Here is an 18,829-nt window from a genome sequence, read left to right on the forward strand (position 1 = left end):
TACATGAAACTGTTGTGCTCTATTCCCTCACACCTCTGCCCCAGTCTTTCACCTTGTTTTAGCTTGCTTTTTCATTTTTATTTTAAAGTAAAAAAAAATTGATGTTACATTTAAAAGTTAAGCTAAAAAATTTAAAGTTTCTGGCTTTACGATACAAACCATATACTTCAAAGACTTATTTTCAACTTATGGATGAAGGATGTGATCCATTTTTCTGGAAGACTTCTGGGAAAACCTTCCAAATTGACCTAACAGAAAAATTTGTTTCTGCATTAAGTCAATTTGTTCCTCATACACATAGTTGTTCAAAATTGTTCAACAGTGAGTTTCTCTGCCATGTGCTAAATCTATATAAAGCCTTTAGATGGTTAAAGTGATCACGTATGCATGAATCAATACACTTAACAATATTTTAAATGGTCAGATAGTCTAGGACTGCCTTCTTCAAATCAGTACACAGAAACATTTCAAGGGTATGTGGGCAAGGATGCCTTCAATGGACTAGGTACCCAGAACATTCCCTTCCACATGAACTCCTGCCTCAAACATAACATCCCTCAGCCTCCTGAGATCAAGGCACTCCTTTCCAACATGTTAGCTCCATTCTCCCTTACGCATGAAAACCTTACTTCTCTGAATCTTACTTTTTACTCTTTAGGGTGTAAAATCCTCTAGGGTAGTGAAAAGTGAATGACAACAATATCCTAATTTGTTGTGATCAAGTATGTTCAAGGAAGTACAATGGAAATGGAAGTTCAAGGAGAAAAATGAATGATGTAACATCGCCTATTTAAACAAAAGTTTGTGGGGTTCCTGGCTGGCTCAGTGCATATAGCATGTGACTCTTGATCTCAGGGTGGTGAGTTTGAGCCCTATGTTGGGCATAGTGATTATTTAAAAAGAAATATTAAAAATAAATCTTGGGGCGCCTGGGTGGCTCAGTCGGTTGAACGTCCGACTTCGGCTCAGGTCATGGTCACACGGTTCATGGGTTCAAGCCCTGCATCGGACTCTGTGCTGACAGCTAGCTCAAGAGTCTGGAGCCTGCTTCGTATTCTGTATCTCCCTCTCTCTGACCCTCCCCTGCTCATGTGTCTCTCTCTCTCAGAAATAAATTAAAAAAAAATCTTGTTTGCATCTTTTATTTATTTATTGAATCTTTTTTTTTTTTTTTTTTTTAAGCCCCCTGAGGGAGCGCACCATGCCTAAAGTACTGCAATACCAGGTCGATGCCTGGGGTGGATAGGGCAAGCTCCTATTCCATCCCCCTGCTCCAAAAATCCACTTAATATATTGCTCTCGGATAGACGACGTCTCATATATTAAACTGATGTGAATAGATACTATGCTTGATCTTAACCAAAGGGCCAAGAAATGATTAATCTTTCTTTCTTTCTTTTTTTTTTTAAAGTAAGCTCTATGCCCAGGGTGGGACTCCAGTTCACGACCCCGAGATCAAGAGTCATGCTCTACTGAGTGAGCTCCGGGTGCTCCCTTGTTTGCATCTCTTAAAAATGAATAATGAGGGGTGCCTGGGTGGCTCAGTTGGTTAAGCATCCAACTTCGGCTCAGATCATGATTTCGTGGTTTTTGAGTTCAAGCCCCACATCGGGCTCTATGCTGACAGCTCAGAGCCGGGAGCCTGCTTCAGATTCTCTTTCCCTCTCTCTCTGTCCCTCCCCCACTCACTCTCTGTCTCTGTCTCTGAAAAATGAATAAACATTAAAAACAAATGGATGATGAAGGGTGCCTGGGTGGCTAGGTCAGTTGAGCATCCGCTCAGGTCATGATCCCAGGGTTGTGGGATCAAGTCCCGTTTCGGGCTCTGTGCTGAGGGGAGCCTGCTTGAGATTCTCTCTCCCCTTCTCCCCCCTCCCTTGCTTGCACTTGTTCTTTAAAATAAAAAAAAAAAAAAAAGGATGATGAAACTATCAAAAGTTATTTAGATTCTGTTGGACACATTTAAAAAACCAATTTAACAGTTTTTTATTTTACAAAGCCAAATTTACAGTATGCTAAAAATCCCATCCTCTTTTCAACTTCAACTTTGGAAAAGTTGAGTTTAAAATGTGCAAAGGGAAACATAATTTTTTAAAAATACTTTTGTGGATATGCAAATAAGTTTGTAGATTGCTTGTTTATGGCTGTTTAATTTCTGACCACCATGGAAGTAAGACTGTCAGCCTTCTGTATATTGGGGGGCAGGGGATGTGATATCTGAGTAACCATCCCAACCGGGCACACACTAAGCTTTGGAACTTGCTTCCATGCTGGAAAGGTGGTGCCCATGACGACTCCCCACTTGGAGTAGGGATTTTTCTGGCTTGTCTGTCCTCCTTACTGAGCCTATGTACCCCCTGGGCTCTCTGCACACCCCTCCAGTAAGACGCAGGAGTTGAGTAAGGTAGGCTTTAGGTGAGAAAGAAAGTGTTGATCTAGTTCATAGTTTTGGAGGAGAGTCCCTTTTGCTATTTCCTGTTACAAGTACCTTTGCTGACCTATTGTTTGCAAGTACCTGATTTTCATCTGGCTTTCTGAGATGTTACAAGAGTTACAAGTACGCTGCACTGCTTTTTCTAAACTCCCTCGGCTTCCTGGTACTCCAGTATGGGACATTTTTTTTCTTGAAACAGCTCAAAAAACGTGTTTCATAAAGCCAAAGGGACACCACACACACACCCCCCAATCAAACATAAAAAGCCTCACCAAAAATACCCCAAGGGAAAAACCAAGAATAACAGTAACTCAAGCCACTGACAAAAGATCTGGCGCCATAACCATTTCATGACTGGAGAGAAAAAATCATCTTTTGCCTATTTCCTTTGGAAGACTTTGGTGTGATGTCTTTCGATAAAGGTGGGATGTGTAAACATGTTTACATGGATACAGAGCTGAAAACACTTTCCTTCCATCTTAACTGCTCTTCTCATTCACCTTCTACAATACAGACTGTATCTATTTGCATTTCATTTCGTGTGTTTCTGTCTGGAGCGGGTGAATTTTTATACATCTGCATTTTGAATTAAATTTAAATCCTCTTTACCATAGCATGGGAAAAAAAAAAAAAAGACTGACCGGTGCCAATTTAGTTTCAGCCATTTCATATAGAAATCCAAAAGCATCAAATTTCCTTGTACTCTGGGAACAATATGTAGCATGAACAAAAGGTTATAGAGGGAAGAAAATGTAATTGATTCTGAAGAGCGTGAACATCTGCAAAGAATGTATTGTAAAGGAAAATGATCTCTGCGGGTCCTACTCCTGATGATGAAACAGTTTCTAGTTCCCCGTGTCAGAGGAATAACCCTCTGATATACACATGCCCCTCCAGGCCCGATGCACTGAGTGGAGGCTGCGGATGCTTGAAGCTAGTTTCCATAACACAGAAACAAATAGAAAGAAGTGTGCAAGACTTCAGGAAACGAAACCTGCCCGGTGGTGTTGAGCTGATGGCCTCAGAGGAAGAGTGAAAAAAGAAAACTATATTCTGGTCCAAATTCTGTCATTAAATATAATGGGATTGTGGCCAAGTCAATAATTTATCTCCCTGAGCCTCAAGGTCCTCAAACTCTCACATGGGAGAGCCAGACTGGGTGGCAGAAGTCTTTTTATGATGTTATCTACAGTGATAAGATTGATAGACTACTGTTTCATCCAGAAGTCCCTTTAGTCTCAGACTTTCCATTTTATTTATCTATTTATTTTTCATTCGTTTATATAATTAAAAAAAAATGGTTATTTATTTTTGAGACAGAGACAGACACAGAGAGGCACAGAATCTGAAACAGGCTCCAAGCTCCAAGCCATCAGCACAGAGCCTGACATGGGGCTCAAATCCATGAACCATGAGATCATGACCCGAGCCAAAGTTGATGCCCAACTCACTGAGCCACCCAGGTGCCCCTATATTTTTTTTTAAAAGATTTTATTTTTCTCAGGTAATCTCTACACCCAAGCCCACGTGGGGCTTGAACTCATGACCCCAAGATCAAGAGCTGCATGCTCCACTGATTGAGCCAGCCAGGTGCCTCCTAGACTTCCATTTTATTTTTTTTTTAGTTTTTTTAATGTTTGTTTATTTTTGAGACTGAGACACACACACACACACACACGCGGAGCATGAGCGGGGTAGGGGAAGAGACAGAGGGAAACACAGAAGTAGGCTCCAAGCTCTGAGCTGTCAGCACAGAGCCCAACATGGTCTCAAACTCATGAACCATGAAATCATGACCTGAGCCAAAATTGGACACTTAACCGACTGAGCCCCCCAGGCACTCCCATTTTAGATGGAGAGAGCAAAAAATTCTAACACGAGTGATTTAAGAACATCAACATTTATTTAACATGATAAAAAAGAAATGAGATATGAACATTTGCATTTAAACAATAGTAAGTAGCCTTTAATACTTACATGTGCTCATTGTATAATATATACACAATGAACATAATTACATTTGTACACAAACTAAGTACTGGATTTGAAAACCTGCTTATTGCTGTACACATCTATCTCAATGAAGTATAAGCCCAGTACTTCAAAATACCTACATTTTAAATCGTATCTTTAAGAAACAGGAAGCGTTAACATTTGTGTTTAAGCTGACAAGAGTGTGGCAGTAACTGCTGACATTGCAACCTGACTGGGAAATAATAGTAGCAGAAAACAGGACATTCTTCACTTAGCAATAATAAAATGGCACATTTTAAATATATATATAAAATTTTTACAAATCAAGTGTGAAACAAAGCATTGCAGTAGCCAAAAATGGGAAAGGAAAAAAAAAAAAGGAAAACAAATTTCTTCATTGGAAATAATAACTAAATTTACGTACTAAAAAGCAAAAAGAAATATAAATCCACCTAAATTTTAGAAACATCAAAATCTGGAAATCAGCAACTGAGTGAGCTCTGGCTGTAGACCGCACGTTAAGAAAGCACCTTTACTCATGTGCTCTGATATCATAGCAGCAAGCTGGTGTCAGAACAACAACCTTAGGATTATGGAGTGTACATATGAGCCATTAAAGCTGTTTGGAATAAACATTTTCCAGAAGTGATAAAATGATGCTCTGTGGACAAAAGCATCAGAACTATGAATTTCATAGATTTAAAATATACTGTACAATATCTTCTCACATTGCTGAAGGTCCACGTCCTTAGCTCTGAACAGTTTTGACAGAAGTCAGTATAGCTGAAAAATAAAGACAGGGAAAATAAAGACAGGGAAAATACTTTGACACCCGCGAAGTTAACGAGTCGCCACTTCCTAAAGTAACTGAGGCCAATGTTCTAGAATGACAGAGCTAAGAAGCATGGCCAGGAAAATCCTAAAATATAATACAACGGAAGGACGTTTTCTTGTCATTTCATAGGTTTAATTCACGAAGCAAAGGATGCAATTAAATAACAATTCGGAGTTTAAAACAGTACCCAAATTTGTGGCTGAATCCCAAAGATCAACAAAATGGGCAAAGACCTGCATAACTTTGCTAAAATATCTAACAATCTTTTAAGCTGTCTGCACAGCAGTGTCATTTGTAAACTTTCCCAAAGTCCTGCTAAAACTGCTAGGTCAGCAACATGACAGACACTCAATGAGAAGACATAAAATAATACAAGTCTGAGGGCTACTCGTCATTCTGGCCGCGTGTCGGAGGACGAGGAGACACCCGCAAAAAACTGGACCCCATTCCAGGCTACAATGCGCCTGGCTCTTAGAGTGAAAGTAAAACAAAACAAAATCCAATAATAATTTAAGAAACCTGGAAATGTACTTGAGTTTTAACTGTAAATATTCTTTATTGTCAGACAACATACTTTATTACCAATGGTCTGTGTACAAAGAACCGTAACCTGTTTATTGAACCAAAGATAATGAGAGTGGACTTTAATTTACATTTCTCCACGAGGATGGACAGAGGCCATCTATCAACTCTGTCACAGGAGGAATCACATGAGCATGCTGCTATCCCTATTCTGGTGGTATTCTGTCACTAGTGGCAACTGTCACTTCAGAACATACGAAGTTAAAACTTGAAACGCATGAATAGCAGAGGCAAGACGTAGGGAAGACCGGAAGATACAGGTGACAAGCAGGTTTGTCAGTCCAAAAAGGATGTGCATCCTGCATAAATACCAACTGACGGCAAACAAAGCCCTCTCTTAGGCTCTAGGGAGACATCGTCTCAAACAGAAGTTACAAATATGCCAAGACAGTAAGTCCTGGATGAAACAAAGGACAAAGATTATGCTGCTACAAAAAGGTATGAACAGAAGTGGATTCTATCTAGAAAATAAGCACCACTGGATGAACTTAGTCAAGTTGGTGTTTGAACTGATTTACTTTGAGAATCTAAAAGTCAAAGACTATGTTAGCAACAATGCCTGTACAGTCTGTGTGTTTCTGCTGGTAGACCTACTACACACAACGTTACTAGACCTGATAGCTACTGAGGAACAAATGCAGAGAAAGGCACACATAGCTCCGTATCTCAAAGCTTTTCTGAAAAGTCAAAAGAAAAAAAAAAAAAAAACCAAAAAACACACAACCCAAAGAATGTGTTTACAAGTACAAAAGGCAAGTAAAATTTAGCAATCGTTTATAAAAGTGTTACCAGTAGGACCTTCGGAAATTACTGCCACTTCCAAAACTGTGGTCGGGGGCACAATGTTTGAGCAAGGTTCCCTCCTTCCCCCCGCATCCACCCACAGCTTTTTTAGTAGCTACTTATCTTACTTAAACAAAGTTAATTATTTAGAAATAGTTTCTGATAGATCTTAAAGACTGTAATATTGCTTGTAGTTGGCTGTACCACAAACACTTCGTTGTCCTTTTAAAATAACGAAAAAACTCCCAATGCGATGGACAGGTCGCATGAACTGTAAAAAACATTACTTGATCAACACGTAATAGCTTCAACAGAACTCTCAGAGCCGACTACGGAAAGAAATGCCGAGTGGGAGCACAGTGCACAAGACTGCAGGCTTGTCTTGGCGCAGGCCATGCCTTCCCCGGTTGGCTGTTTTTATGGGCGATGAAATAAGAGACAGAGAAAATGCTGTCACACAGCAAATCAGTGGAAGGGCTGATGGAGATCTGAGTGAGTGGCCGTGGCTCAAATACACGGCCTCTTTGCTAACAATCTCTAATGCACGGCCCAGATTTAAGCTCAGTTTTGTTCACCAAACCAACAAATGAGTACAACTCAAGTTAAAAACTCTGGAGTGGAAGCACGGACGCAAACAGAACAGACGTACTTTTTCTGAGACTACACACACATGAAATGGGATCCTTCCGTGAGCTGCGGCTGGGAGGCCGGAACTGGCGATGCCGAGGACTCGGGAGACGGGGACGGACTTTTCACTAAAACACACCAAGAGAACGCAAGAAGGTACAGATGTTTAGGACACACTCGGAGAAGGAAATTCTGACCCTGTGATCCCGTAAAATAAGAACACGTTTCAGGAAGGAATTAATAGTTGTATTTGGGTTCTGCTGTTTTCTAAATTGGCAACTGCTTATTTAGCATGAACTATTTCTTGAAGATTGTTAAAAAGTTCTTTTTTCTTATATACCTTAGACATTGTATACAATGTTATATGTCAATTATGCCTCAATAAAATTAGAAAAAAATTGTGTGGTTTTTTTTTTTGCTTTGAGGTTAATTTTTAGGTATCTATCAGGGAATCACTCTGGTTGGGTTGGTCAGTCTATTTCTCTCTCTCTCTCTCTCCCCCTCTCTCATCTATCTACCTAAATACCTATCAAGTAAGCTCTGTGCCCAACGTGGGGCTTGAACTCATAACCCTGAGATCGAGGGTTGCATGCCCTACTGACTGAGCCAGCCAGGCACTCCTGGGTCTCATTAAGAGACTTTCCAGTTCCATGCAGCTAAAGACTATGAAGTTTATTTGTTCATTTGTTTATTTATTTCTGAGAGAGTGAGAGAGAGACAGCGTGAGCAGGGGAGGGTCAGAGAGAGAGGGAGACACAATTTGAACCAGGCTTCAGGCTCTGAGCTAGCTGTCAGCACAGAGCCCGACGTGGGGCTCGAACCCACAAACCGTGAGATTATGACCTGAGCTGAAGTCAAACGTTTAACTGACTGAGCCACCCAGACGCCCCAGAGTATGAACAGTTTAAATATTGTGATTTTAATACACCTACACACTTCATGCAGATGTGCCAAAATAGTAACAGGAAGTGGTCAGTGACAACTAAAAACAAACAAACAAAAAAAAGCCTTATAAGCGACAGAGGCTACAGACAGTGCTTAATATTGGTTACGAGGAAACATGACTCATAATATAAATTTGCATGTTACATGCATATAAGATACAGAAAATACTCTGTCAGAATCCAGTGCTCCTCCCAAGAACAGTCCCAAATAACTGAATGTTACTGTATTTGCCCTTCTGGAAAATGATGGGGGAGGAAGGTGAAGGGAGGGAGGATTCAGAATGCTTTTTTTCAGGGGCACCTGTGTGGGTCAGTCAGTTAAGCATCTTGATTTTGGGTCAGGTCACGATCTCACTGGTTTGGGAGTTTAAGCCCTGTGGGGGGTTCTGTGCTGACAGGAAGGACTCTGCTTGGGATTCTCTTTCTCTCTCTCTCTCTCTCTCTGCCCCTCCCTCCCTCACTCTCTCTCAAAACAGAGAAATAAACATTAAAAACCAAGAACGGATGTTTTGCTTATGGACTAGGAGAAGCAAGGCTGATAATATGCAGGAGCGGTATGATCCCTCCTCCACCCCTTGCCAAACATCATTAAGAAAAAAAAGAGAAAAACAAATCTGTGAAGATTCCAAAAAAAAAAAAAAATTAAACGTGGCACAGAAATTTTTATTTTTTGACATACTATGGATCACGATCTTCTCTCAAGGAAACTTCCAGCTATAGATTATAGCAGGCGCGGGAGGAAACAAGCTGATTTTACTGGTTTAGATATTAAATCTTGCACAGTTCCCAAAGTGGTAAGTTTGTGAATACTGAGAATCCAGCTTCAGAGAAACAGGTACATTTTCCATGTATTAAAAGATCTTATTAGAAAAAATTTGTAGTTTATGTGTTAAGGTTGAGATGAAGGGTGGGGGAGAGAGAGAGAAAGAGAGATTCCCAAGCCAGGACAGACCCTGTGGATCTAGCTGGGTAGGCAGGGATCCCCTTTCCTTCCTTTCCAGCGACTTCCTTCCTGAAGGTGCATTAAGGAAGGATAAGGTATGAACTGAGAAATTCACAGGAAGCACCAGTGAGAACAGTATGAAATATGTAACATCTACCTGTCGTCGTTTGATTTCCTCTAGAAGCCTCAGGAGTTTGTTCACAAGAAGCAATAGTTTCTTCCTGCTCATGAATGTCGTCCTTTGTATTTTCTTCAGGGTGGCTTTCCGCTTTATGATTTGGGATCTGGGTCTCATCCTGAGGGCTAATGAAAATAGATATTTTAAAGTTTGTTATTACAGAATGCAATTTACAAAATTCAGCAAATTTTCCAACTTACTGTTACGGAAAATTTTAACCATACATAAGAGATGTCATCATCTCCATCTTTAGTAACTGCTAACATTTTGCTTGTAATTAATCTCTTTTCTTCTCACCCCCTTATAGAAATTTTAAACATAAAAAAATTAGAGCAAATAATATATGAAACCTGTACACTCAGGTTCAGTGATGATCCATGTTTTATCAATCTTGTTGCATATATACTCCCAGCTTCCTACTCCCCAAATTATTTTAAAGTAGATTCCAGATAGATCATTCAATCTGTAAGCACTTTAGTTTGTATTTATAATACTTAAATGTCATCGCATATCTAGTCAGTGCTCAAATTTCCTTTATTGCCTCATTATATCAATTTTAGAGTTATCTGTTTCAAGACGATCCAAAGTCCACATTTGTATTTGCCTGACAACTCTCTTAAGCTTTAATCTGAAATACCCCACAACACACATCCTTTTTATTCTTTGCCACTTATCTGTGAAAGGATGTGCTTCATCCATTCTACAAAGTCTACCACATTCTGTATTTTGATTATTTTATTCCTCTTATTTTTTATAAACTGATATAATTTTGAGGCTCAATCAGATTTAGGTTTTGGGGAGGAAAGGGCAAATAGTAGATCAGCAGGTGGAGTTTGTGCCCTACTGCATTCCCAGGTGCTTTTCTTTACGTTAAAAATGATCAGTGAGTTCAAGGGTTATCAGCCAGACCCACTCACTATAAAGTTCCTGCTCAGATTTTCAGCTAACAGCTTTCCCAGCCATTAAGAAATATTATCTAAATCTCTTATTTCTTTAGGGTTAGCAAAGCAGTGATAGTCTAAGTGTCTCATTTCTTATTGAATAAAATTCTTCTAAAGAAAAATATTCCCTCAAAACTTTTTAGTTGCAATTTGTTTGGGAAAGGCAAAAAAAGACTTGATTCTTTGCCTTTATGTACCAGGTTCTGGAATAAGAAGTCCAGTCCCTAGTGTCTTCCAAAGTGGGCAATAAATTATTTTTTGTTGTTGCTGGATCATTATAAACTCATGAATTTTTATAATATACTACATGTGTTTTAATCTATGCCTATTAACAAAAGTTTTTCTTCTTATAATCTATAACCAACAGTTTTTCAAACTCAATCTTGTTACTCACTGAACAGATAAAGGCATTCCAAATAACATTAAATCACAGCATTTCTCGCTTCTAGCACTGGTAACTTTTCTAACTGATGGTAAGATTGAGGGTATGCACATAAGAGAGCTAGTTAACAAATGCAGCAAAAATATAAAAAGCAAATCACTATAATTTTTGGAACACATCAAATAACTTAGATATCTCTAAGTCTCTAGGCATGTTTTAAAAAGGTATTTATTGAATTCCTAGGTGTGAAGCATAGTGTTAAGTGCTATACTTGTATTTTCTTATTTAATCATTGTAACACATTTGTGAGATAGATGCTATTATCATCCTCATTTTTACAAGTAAGGAACCTGCAGTTTAGGAAGGTTATGTAAATTGCTCAAAAGAGTGTGAGTGCGGGAGAGGCAGAGAGACAGGGAGACACAGAATCCAAAAGCAGACTCCGAGCTGTCAGCACAGAGCCCAATGCAGGGCTTGAACCCACGGATGGCTAGATCATGACCTGAGCCGAAATCAGATGCCCAACTGACTGAGCCACCCAGGTGCTCCCAATGTTCACCATTCCTAAGTAGTTACAGAATTTTGGGAATGATTCCTTTGTTGTTTTCCCTATAACTTATTACCTGAATGACGCATCCTCAGACATCTTCTCTTTGTTTCTCTCTTTATCTATCACTTCCTCAGAATTTACTCCATTTGGTTCAGGTTTGAAAAGTGTTTTGGAAAAAATGTCCTCAGTTTTTTTCAACTATAGAAGAAGAAGAAAAATGATTGAAAAAAAATGTGTATTAAAAAATTAGACCTTGTCAAACAGTTACTGAAATACATATTCAGATTCAAGTATATTAAAAATCTTAACATTCTTTTTTTAAAAAAGTGTTTTATTTATTGATTTTGAGAATGAGAGGGAGAGAACACCAGCAGGGGAGGGGCAGAGAAGGGGAAAGAGAGAGAGAGAGAGAAAGAGAGAGAAGAGGAATCCCAAGCAGGCTTTGCCCTATGAAGCACAGAGACTGACAAGGAGTTTGAACTCAAGAACAAAGAGTTGGACATTTAACTGACTGAGCCACCCAGACATCTCTAAAAATATTAACACCCTTGGAAACCAACTTGACAATAAACTATTAAAAAAATAAAAATAAATATTAACACCCTTTACTACTGGAAGCAAAAAGTTATTTGCCTAAAGGGCTGATGCACATTGCTAATAGATAGCTGTTCTGCGATATAAGATTCCTTAATTGGGGTTAACAATAATTTATTCTAGCCTTGATTAAGTTTTAAATTTTCAATTAACCCATTTTTTGATCTGCTGAATACATCACTCAAATTAAACAAAACCTATCATTTCACTTAGATGTACCATCTCTGTGATAAAATGAAACATAACTATCTTCAACCTTACCACTTGATCTGATCTTCAAAAATCTACCCCTTTGGAATATCTGTTCGGAAGTAACCTCTTTACCTCTTTGCTGAAATCTGTATCTTGAGGTTCAGCTTCCTTTAGTCGAACAATTTCTGCTGCAGGAGTTTCATGGTTTGGCTTTATATCATTTTCACTAATGACAGTATCCAGTTCCTTCATGTTATCATCCCTTTTTCGAGTCTGTCCAAAAGACATATAGCAGAGATTCATACTATGTATAGTTTTTAGATACCATCTGTTATTTTGGAGAAAAAGAAAAGGCTGATCTTCACTAACAAGGAGGTTCTCTTATGAAAACCAATAGGAAAAAAAATATATACATATATATCAGTATTCCACACATTTTTTTTCTCATCTCTTTTAATCATCCATTTTGTAATTTGTAGAATGTGTAATTTCGACTGTTAATCTGCTGAGTCGTTACTAGCAATGCCTGGCTGCTCTTGATCAGATGGAATGGGGATTTCTAGAAGACAGGGAAACACCTTCAGCTGGTACACATTTACTAACAGGGACAGAGGCCCCTGAAAAGGTTCGCCCAGCTGCTGTCTCTGTATTTACGGATCAGGGTAACCAACAAATAATCAGCAATGAAACGGTGTCACTTTGCAAGGATGGAGTTGGGATGTGAGGAACAGTAGACTTACAACTTCTATTGAGAAACTCTCTCTTACTACAATTTAGGTCATGTTAAATTAGGACATAGAATTATGCACATTTTATTGGAGGGGGAACTGGGGACTATCTTGGTAACCTGCACGGCATTTTACATTTGCTGTAAACACTTTTATCTTAGTATCTCTGTGAAGCAGACAGGGTAGCTGTGTCATCTGAATTATGGCAGAGAAGAGAAGAGAAGGCCACAACTGGTACAAGGATGTCCAACAAGAGAGCTCTGGTTTTTTTGAACCCAGGGCCATTTCCATTTTACTGAGCTGTTTGGGCTTATTATTATGGGAATTAAGTAAGATCAAATAACTATCCATACTGCAACCTCATTTGAAAACCCATCCATAATGTAACTCCATGACCCTGATTCAAGTGATACTACATTTACACACAAGAGTGATTAAAGGAAATTGATGTACCTGAGTAATCCTGAATGGATTATCCCTTAAACCTGAGGGACTCTGTAAGGGTGACTGGTCTAAAGCACCAATAACATTTAATCCTTTTTTCTTTTCCCTCAAGCATGCTTGTTGATGTCTCCTTATTCTTTCCATCTGCTCTTCCACAGTCATCCTCGGTCGGGTACTTTCAGCCAAACACAGCTGTTCCACTGCACTTCTTGGTCTTTCCTTTAAATTAAAAATAGACACACGAATATATAAATACAGAATAACTTCTGAAAAGTATGTCGGGATGAACAATGTTCTAAAAGGCATTTGTTTTGTTCTCAAAATCAGAAGTAGAGATTTGAATGTTAATTTAGTTAACACCAGAAAGGCAAACTGTTCACTGGTAATTGGTGATGCATAGTCAACGAAACAGGAAACTGTATAAAACTCGAACCAGGAGAAAACATGGTGCACAGCTTCTAAATAGAAGATTTTATTTTTTTAAAGTTTATTTATTTATTTTGAGAGAGCAGGAGCAGGGGAGGGGCAGAGAGAGAGAGAGAAGCCCAAGCAGCTCTCTGCTGACAGACTGACAGTGTGGAGCCCAAAGTGGGGCTCCATCTCAGGAACCGTGAGATCATGACCTGAGCTGAAATCAAGAGTCAGATGCTTAACTCACTAAGCCATCCAGATGCTCCCCTCCTTTTAAAATTTTTTTTCTAAAGTTTTATTTTTTAGTAATCTCTATACCTAATGTGGGGCTCAAACTTATAACTCCAAGATCAAAAGTTGCATGCTCTACCAACTGAGACAGCCGGGTACCCCAAGATATATTTTAATGAAAATGTAATTTAAAAAAAAAAATTTTTTTTTTAAGTTTATTTATTTGTTTAGAGAGAGAGAGAGAGAAAACCAACGGGGGAGGTACAGACAGAGAGAGGGAGACAGAGAATCTGAAGCAGGCTCTGTGCTGCCACCAGTGAGCCCAATATGGGGCTAGCTCACAAACCATGAGATCATGACCTGAGTTGAAGGCGGATGCTTAACTAACTAAGCCATCCAGGTATTCCAAAATATAATGTTTTAAGTCACATATTTACTATGAAAAGGCTGAGCAGAGAAAACATCCTCAATTTATGATCAACAGGAGGATGTAAAAATATTCGTCACGTTAAACAACCTATTCTCACTTTCTTATAAAGATATAAAAAAATAATTAGCATTAAATGGCAAATAAGAACCTCAATTTTGGTCATAAGCAAATTTTAGCTTATTTTATGTAATAGAAAATTTAAAGATTGAACATATTCTAGAATCTGTGGCATAGAATCCATAGGTTTCTTTGTGTCCCATGGTTTGAGTTAGCGGGAACGGAAACACTGGTGAAGGTGCTTGCTTTTGAAAAAACCAAGGTCAAAGGTCAGAGATAAGCATTTCCGCGAGGAAGCAATATGTCAGGCAAACCCGATAAGATCCTTTTCTCTCTTAAGCAATCTGGAAAATGCCTGCAGGGCAGGAGGGACAGCTCTAGAACCATTTTCTATTGTACAGAATAAATACCTTAAAGAGCTCAAGAAAAAACTAAAAGAGGAAAAATGAAAAGCCTTAATGTGCAGAAGTGATGGTGATTCTCATTTATATGTAAGATAAAACACATTAGCTTTGGAAAGAAAAAAACAACAAAACACCAAACAAAAAAAAAAAAAACAAAAAAAACCCTGAAAAAAGTAAATTCTAAATACAGACTGGGAATTGGCTACTGTAGCCATCCCTTTCCTTTTATTTTTATTTTGGATTTTACTAAAGTTTCTTATTTTATCCTTTTATTTTTAGTAACAACAAACATATAGTCTCCCTGGCTTTGTACGTTTATGCAAAAATGTATGAAACATCCAAAAACACTGCAACTTTCTTCTCCAAATTGTCATACAGTAAAAACTTGTTTTTATTTCTTTATTTGTTAAGTTAAAAAAAATTTGTTTTGAAAGAGAGAGCAGGAGAAAGAGACGTGGGGGGGCGAGGGGGGGGAGGAGGGAAAATCAGTGGGGGAGGGGCAGAGGGAGACACAGAATCCAAAGCAGGCTTTAGGCTCTGAGCTGTCAGCACAGAGCCCAATGTGGGGCTCGAATCACAAACCGTGAGACCGTGACCTGAGCCAATGCTGAACCCTTAACTAACTCAACCATTCAGGTGCCCCTGTAAAAATCTGTTTTTCAAAGCCAGATATTGTTAATTTTTAGATTTTTTTCTCTAACGATAACTGGCATAGAGTATCTCATTACAGTTTTAGTTATTAGTATTTTAAAAATTATTATGGAGTGAACAATTATCATATATTTGTGACTTACTATTATATATTTTTCCATAGATAAACTCAAAAATAACTTACATATATTCATTCCTCATATATTAAGAAACTTGTCTATTATATTCCAAGTATTTTGACAAGTATTCTGACACTGATACTGCTTATAAAGGTCTTTCTTGTACCAATATTATATAGCTGTAGTCTTCTATACTCCCTCCCCTTGTAATTGGTGATGTAGAAGTCTTTCTTGTACTATTTAAGATAATTACATAGTAAAAGAAAAAGAAAATACACTTTCCATCTGTAAAAAATATCTCTGAACACAGAATAGTATTATACAACCATGACTACTAATAGCTATTCATTTATTTTTATTCTACAATAATTATCTTTCTAGGTCTTTATAATTTTGTACTCTTTAATCTTATCATTTGTAGTACTTTTCATTCTTTTCGTATAGTTTAAAATTCAAATTACCCATACCAAATACGTACAGAATTTATAAAGATGAAAAGTAAAAGTTCTTTTGCAGCCCAAATTTCTGAGACTACTTGGTGAAAATGGCTTAAGTACCCTGATAACCTTCCCAATATGACCAAGATTAGACTAGTTTATAGTCAGTTTGAATTAAATGGATCTCAGATAAATATGCAAAATATAGAAGCTATTTTCCCAGTCCCAATTCACATTCTCAGAGTTACTAGAAGAATGGCAAATTCCAAATCTACCAAACTTGAGGCTGGCTTGGAAACCTATTACCTTGGATGACCACAGGGCATGTCTATCACTCTCGTTAAGGAAGGAAATTCTTAGAAGTATCAAGAGATGTAATATGGGGCAGCTATCTGCAAACAGATTCCACAGACTGTGGACTAAGACCCCATGTCAAAGCTGACCAAAACAAACGTAGATTAGGTACTGAGTAGGTCTGACCTTTTAGACGCTAATTTTCTTAAAGGAATGAAAAAAAATAAGATTACTAAGTTTTCCTTAGAGTATGTAAACAAAATGTTGGTCAACACTAAAAAAGGAATTACAAACAATAAATAGGCCTTAAGAATTCTTTTAGAGATTAACTTTTAATTAAATACCGTTCTTGAATCCATCATCTTCTTAGTTTTCCTTAAAGTTACATAGGAGGCTATTGTTGAAGATTCAGGTGTTGGTGATTTGGTTCTTGGAGGAACTACTCCAACGGGAAAATGGGAACCTAAAAATAGAAACACTGGTAAGTTCTTCGAAACAGGTCTCACACAACATTGCTTTCTTTTGACATACTCAATTTCTAATTAAAATTTTTTTTTTTGTTTTGTTTTAGAGAGAGAGCAAGAGAATGTGTGTGTGCGGGGGAGAGGGGCAGAGGGAGAGGAATCTTAATGGGAGCCCAACTCAGGGCTTGATCCCATGACCCCGGAATCAGGACCTTAGTGAAATCAAGAGTTGGATGCTCAATCAACTGAGCCACCCAGGCGTCCCTAACACTCAATTTCTGCAGCTTTTAAAATTTATTTTCACTTGTTTATTGTTTTAAAGATTTTAATTTTAAGTAACCTCTACACCCAACATGGGGCTTGAACTTACAACCCCGAGATCAATAGTGGCATTCTCTACCGACTGAGCCACGTGCTCCAAAAGGCAAATTTATCATTTAAAAGGAGCTAGGGAAAATGTAGTAGCCTTCCATTAGGTACTCTATCTAAAGTTCTACATACCTTTTTAAATTAATAAATTTAATTATAAAATCAGTAATAAGCAATGGATCAGACATCTTCACAACAACCAACCTTCTAAAGAAAAGAAGGTAAATGAAGTGCATGTTTGCATTAATTTATTTCCTCAACTCTATATAGCTCATCGCCAGCGTGGCTGGGCCTTTTTCTGCTGTAGCCTTCTTTCCATTCACAGTATTTCCAGAGGTTAAAAAGGACCTTAATCCTCTCACATATTACAGATCAGGAAAGGCATGGCCCAGAAAGGTTAAGTGATCTACCTAAATGCCCTTAATTTCCATTTGGTCTGTTTTCAACCACACTCTACTATCTCAAGAGACTCCACTAACACTGTTAACAATAGTTAACTGAAGGGGCGCCTGAGTGGCTTAGTCGGTTAAGCGTCTGACTTTCGCTTAGGTCATGATCTCTTGGTTCGTGGGTTCGAGCCCCGCGTCGGGCTCTGTGCTGACTGCCAGCTCAGAGCCTGGAGCCTGTTTCAGTCTGTGTCTCCCTCTCTCTCTGACCCTCCCCTGCTCACGCTGTCTCTCTCTCTCTCTCCTAGAAATAAATAAAACATAAAAAAAATTAAAAAAAAAAAACAAAAGTTAACTGAAGGTAATCACCGTCACTTTCTCTTGTATTTTCAAAAATTTCGAAAATGAACACACACCATAGAAAGCAAAACATACAACATAAAATCACTGACCCAATAACAATAAAAGCTAAAAGTAAGTTAACACATAAAATGTATACAGTTATACCACATTCATTTTGTTTAAGTAAAATATACATTCACTATTACCCACTGCAGACACTAGTAAAAGAACAAATTATTAAAATCTCAATGGCTTACTTAAAAAACACAAAACAAAACAAAAACATACCACCCTCTTTGAGCTCACTTAAAGTTACATCAACTAAGTAGAAAAAAGAAGTCTAGTTTCTCCCCCAGACACAAATGTACATCATTCACTTGTCATTCAGAGCCCCTTTGATTCATACACCAGACAACCTGTAGCTTAGGTTTTAATACTGTGTACGAACTGTGTGAGTACTGTAAGGCTGTATATTTCAGAATGTGAAGTGCTGAGCTGATACACAATATAGGTAATATTGCAGTTCAAACTAAGAGAAAGCCTCTATTATCCCAGTTAGTGATCCAGTTTTAAAAGTTCTACTTTAAGTCATGTGGCACAGATTACACCATAATTGAGCTGTGTATTTCAGACAGTTTATTCAGGTGAGAGTTTATGATTGATCATAAGTTAAAAAAGAAAACAAAACAAAACTCCTAGGGATGCCTAGCTGACTTAGTCAGTAGAGCATATAACTCTTGATCTCAGGGTCATGAGTTCAAGCCCCACTAAGTGATCTCTTTAGAGATCGCTAAAAATAAAAATAAAAATCAGGGGCACCTTGGTGGCTCAATCGCTTAAGTGTCCCACTTTGGCTCAGGTCATGATCTCACAGTTCATGAGTTGGAGCCCTGCATTGGGGTCTCTGCTGTCAGCACAGAGCCCACTTTGGATCCTCTGTCCCCTCCTCTCTCAAAAATAAACATTAAAAAAAAAAACAACAACCACACAATAGAATTATTGAAAAAAATTAAAAAACAAACTACAAAACTGTTGTTCTATCTTATACCACCATCAGAATTGAGTGAGAGATCCAACTGTTCTATGTCCTGACAAACCCTTGG

The 18,829-nt window shown here is 38.2% G+C and overlaps 1 protein-coding gene and 1 non-coding gene across 6 annotated transcripts in view; both read right to left on the bottom strand.

Moving 5' to 3' along the window:
• Positions 1 to 1,189: 1,189 nt before the first annotated feature.
• Positions 1,190 to 1,379, bottom strand: LOC120243019. The gene has a single exon (XR_005531202.1). It is a non-coding gene; the product is annotated as a U2 spliceosomal RNA (small nuclear RNA).
• Positions 1,380 to 4,315: 2,936 nt separating this feature from the next.
• PLEKHA5 (pleckstrin homology domain containing A5) overlaps positions 4,316 to 18,829 on the bottom strand; it is a 239,797-nt gene continuing 225,283 nt past the window's right edge. For 3 of the 5 annotated variants that reach the window (XM_039249006.1, XM_039249004.1, XM_039249011.1), the window contains 7 exons: positions 16,510 to 16,628; positions 13,141 to 13,350; positions 12,092 to 12,232; positions 11,247 to 11,371; positions 9,280 to 9,425; positions 7,258 to 7,363; positions 4,316 to 5,191 (listed from right to left, as the gene is read on the bottom strand). In XM_039249006.1, coding sequence (XP_039104937.1) covers positions 7,269 to 7,363; positions 9,280 to 9,425; positions 11,247 to 11,371; positions 12,092 to 12,232; positions 13,141 to 13,350; positions 16,510 to 16,628 — 836 coding nt within the window. In that variant the 3' untranslated portion in view covers positions 4,316 to 5,191; positions 7,258 to 7,268. The remainder of the gene's footprint in view (positions 5,192 to 7,257; positions 7,364 to 9,279; positions 9,426 to 11,246; positions 11,372 to 12,091; positions 12,233 to 13,140; positions 13,351 to 16,509; positions 16,629 to 18,829) is intronic. The other 2 variants (XM_039249007.1, XM_039249005.1) reach the window with 1 other exon arrangement.

This window comes from Hyaena hyaena, unplaced genomic scaffold (assembly GCF_003009895.1).
Source record: "Hyaena hyaena isolate Hyena2069 unplaced genomic scaffold, ASM300989v1 scaffold_326, whole genome shotgun sequence".
NCBI classification, from domain to species: Eukaryota; Metazoa; Chordata; class Mammalia; order Carnivora; family Hyaenidae; genus Hyaena; species Hyaena hyaena.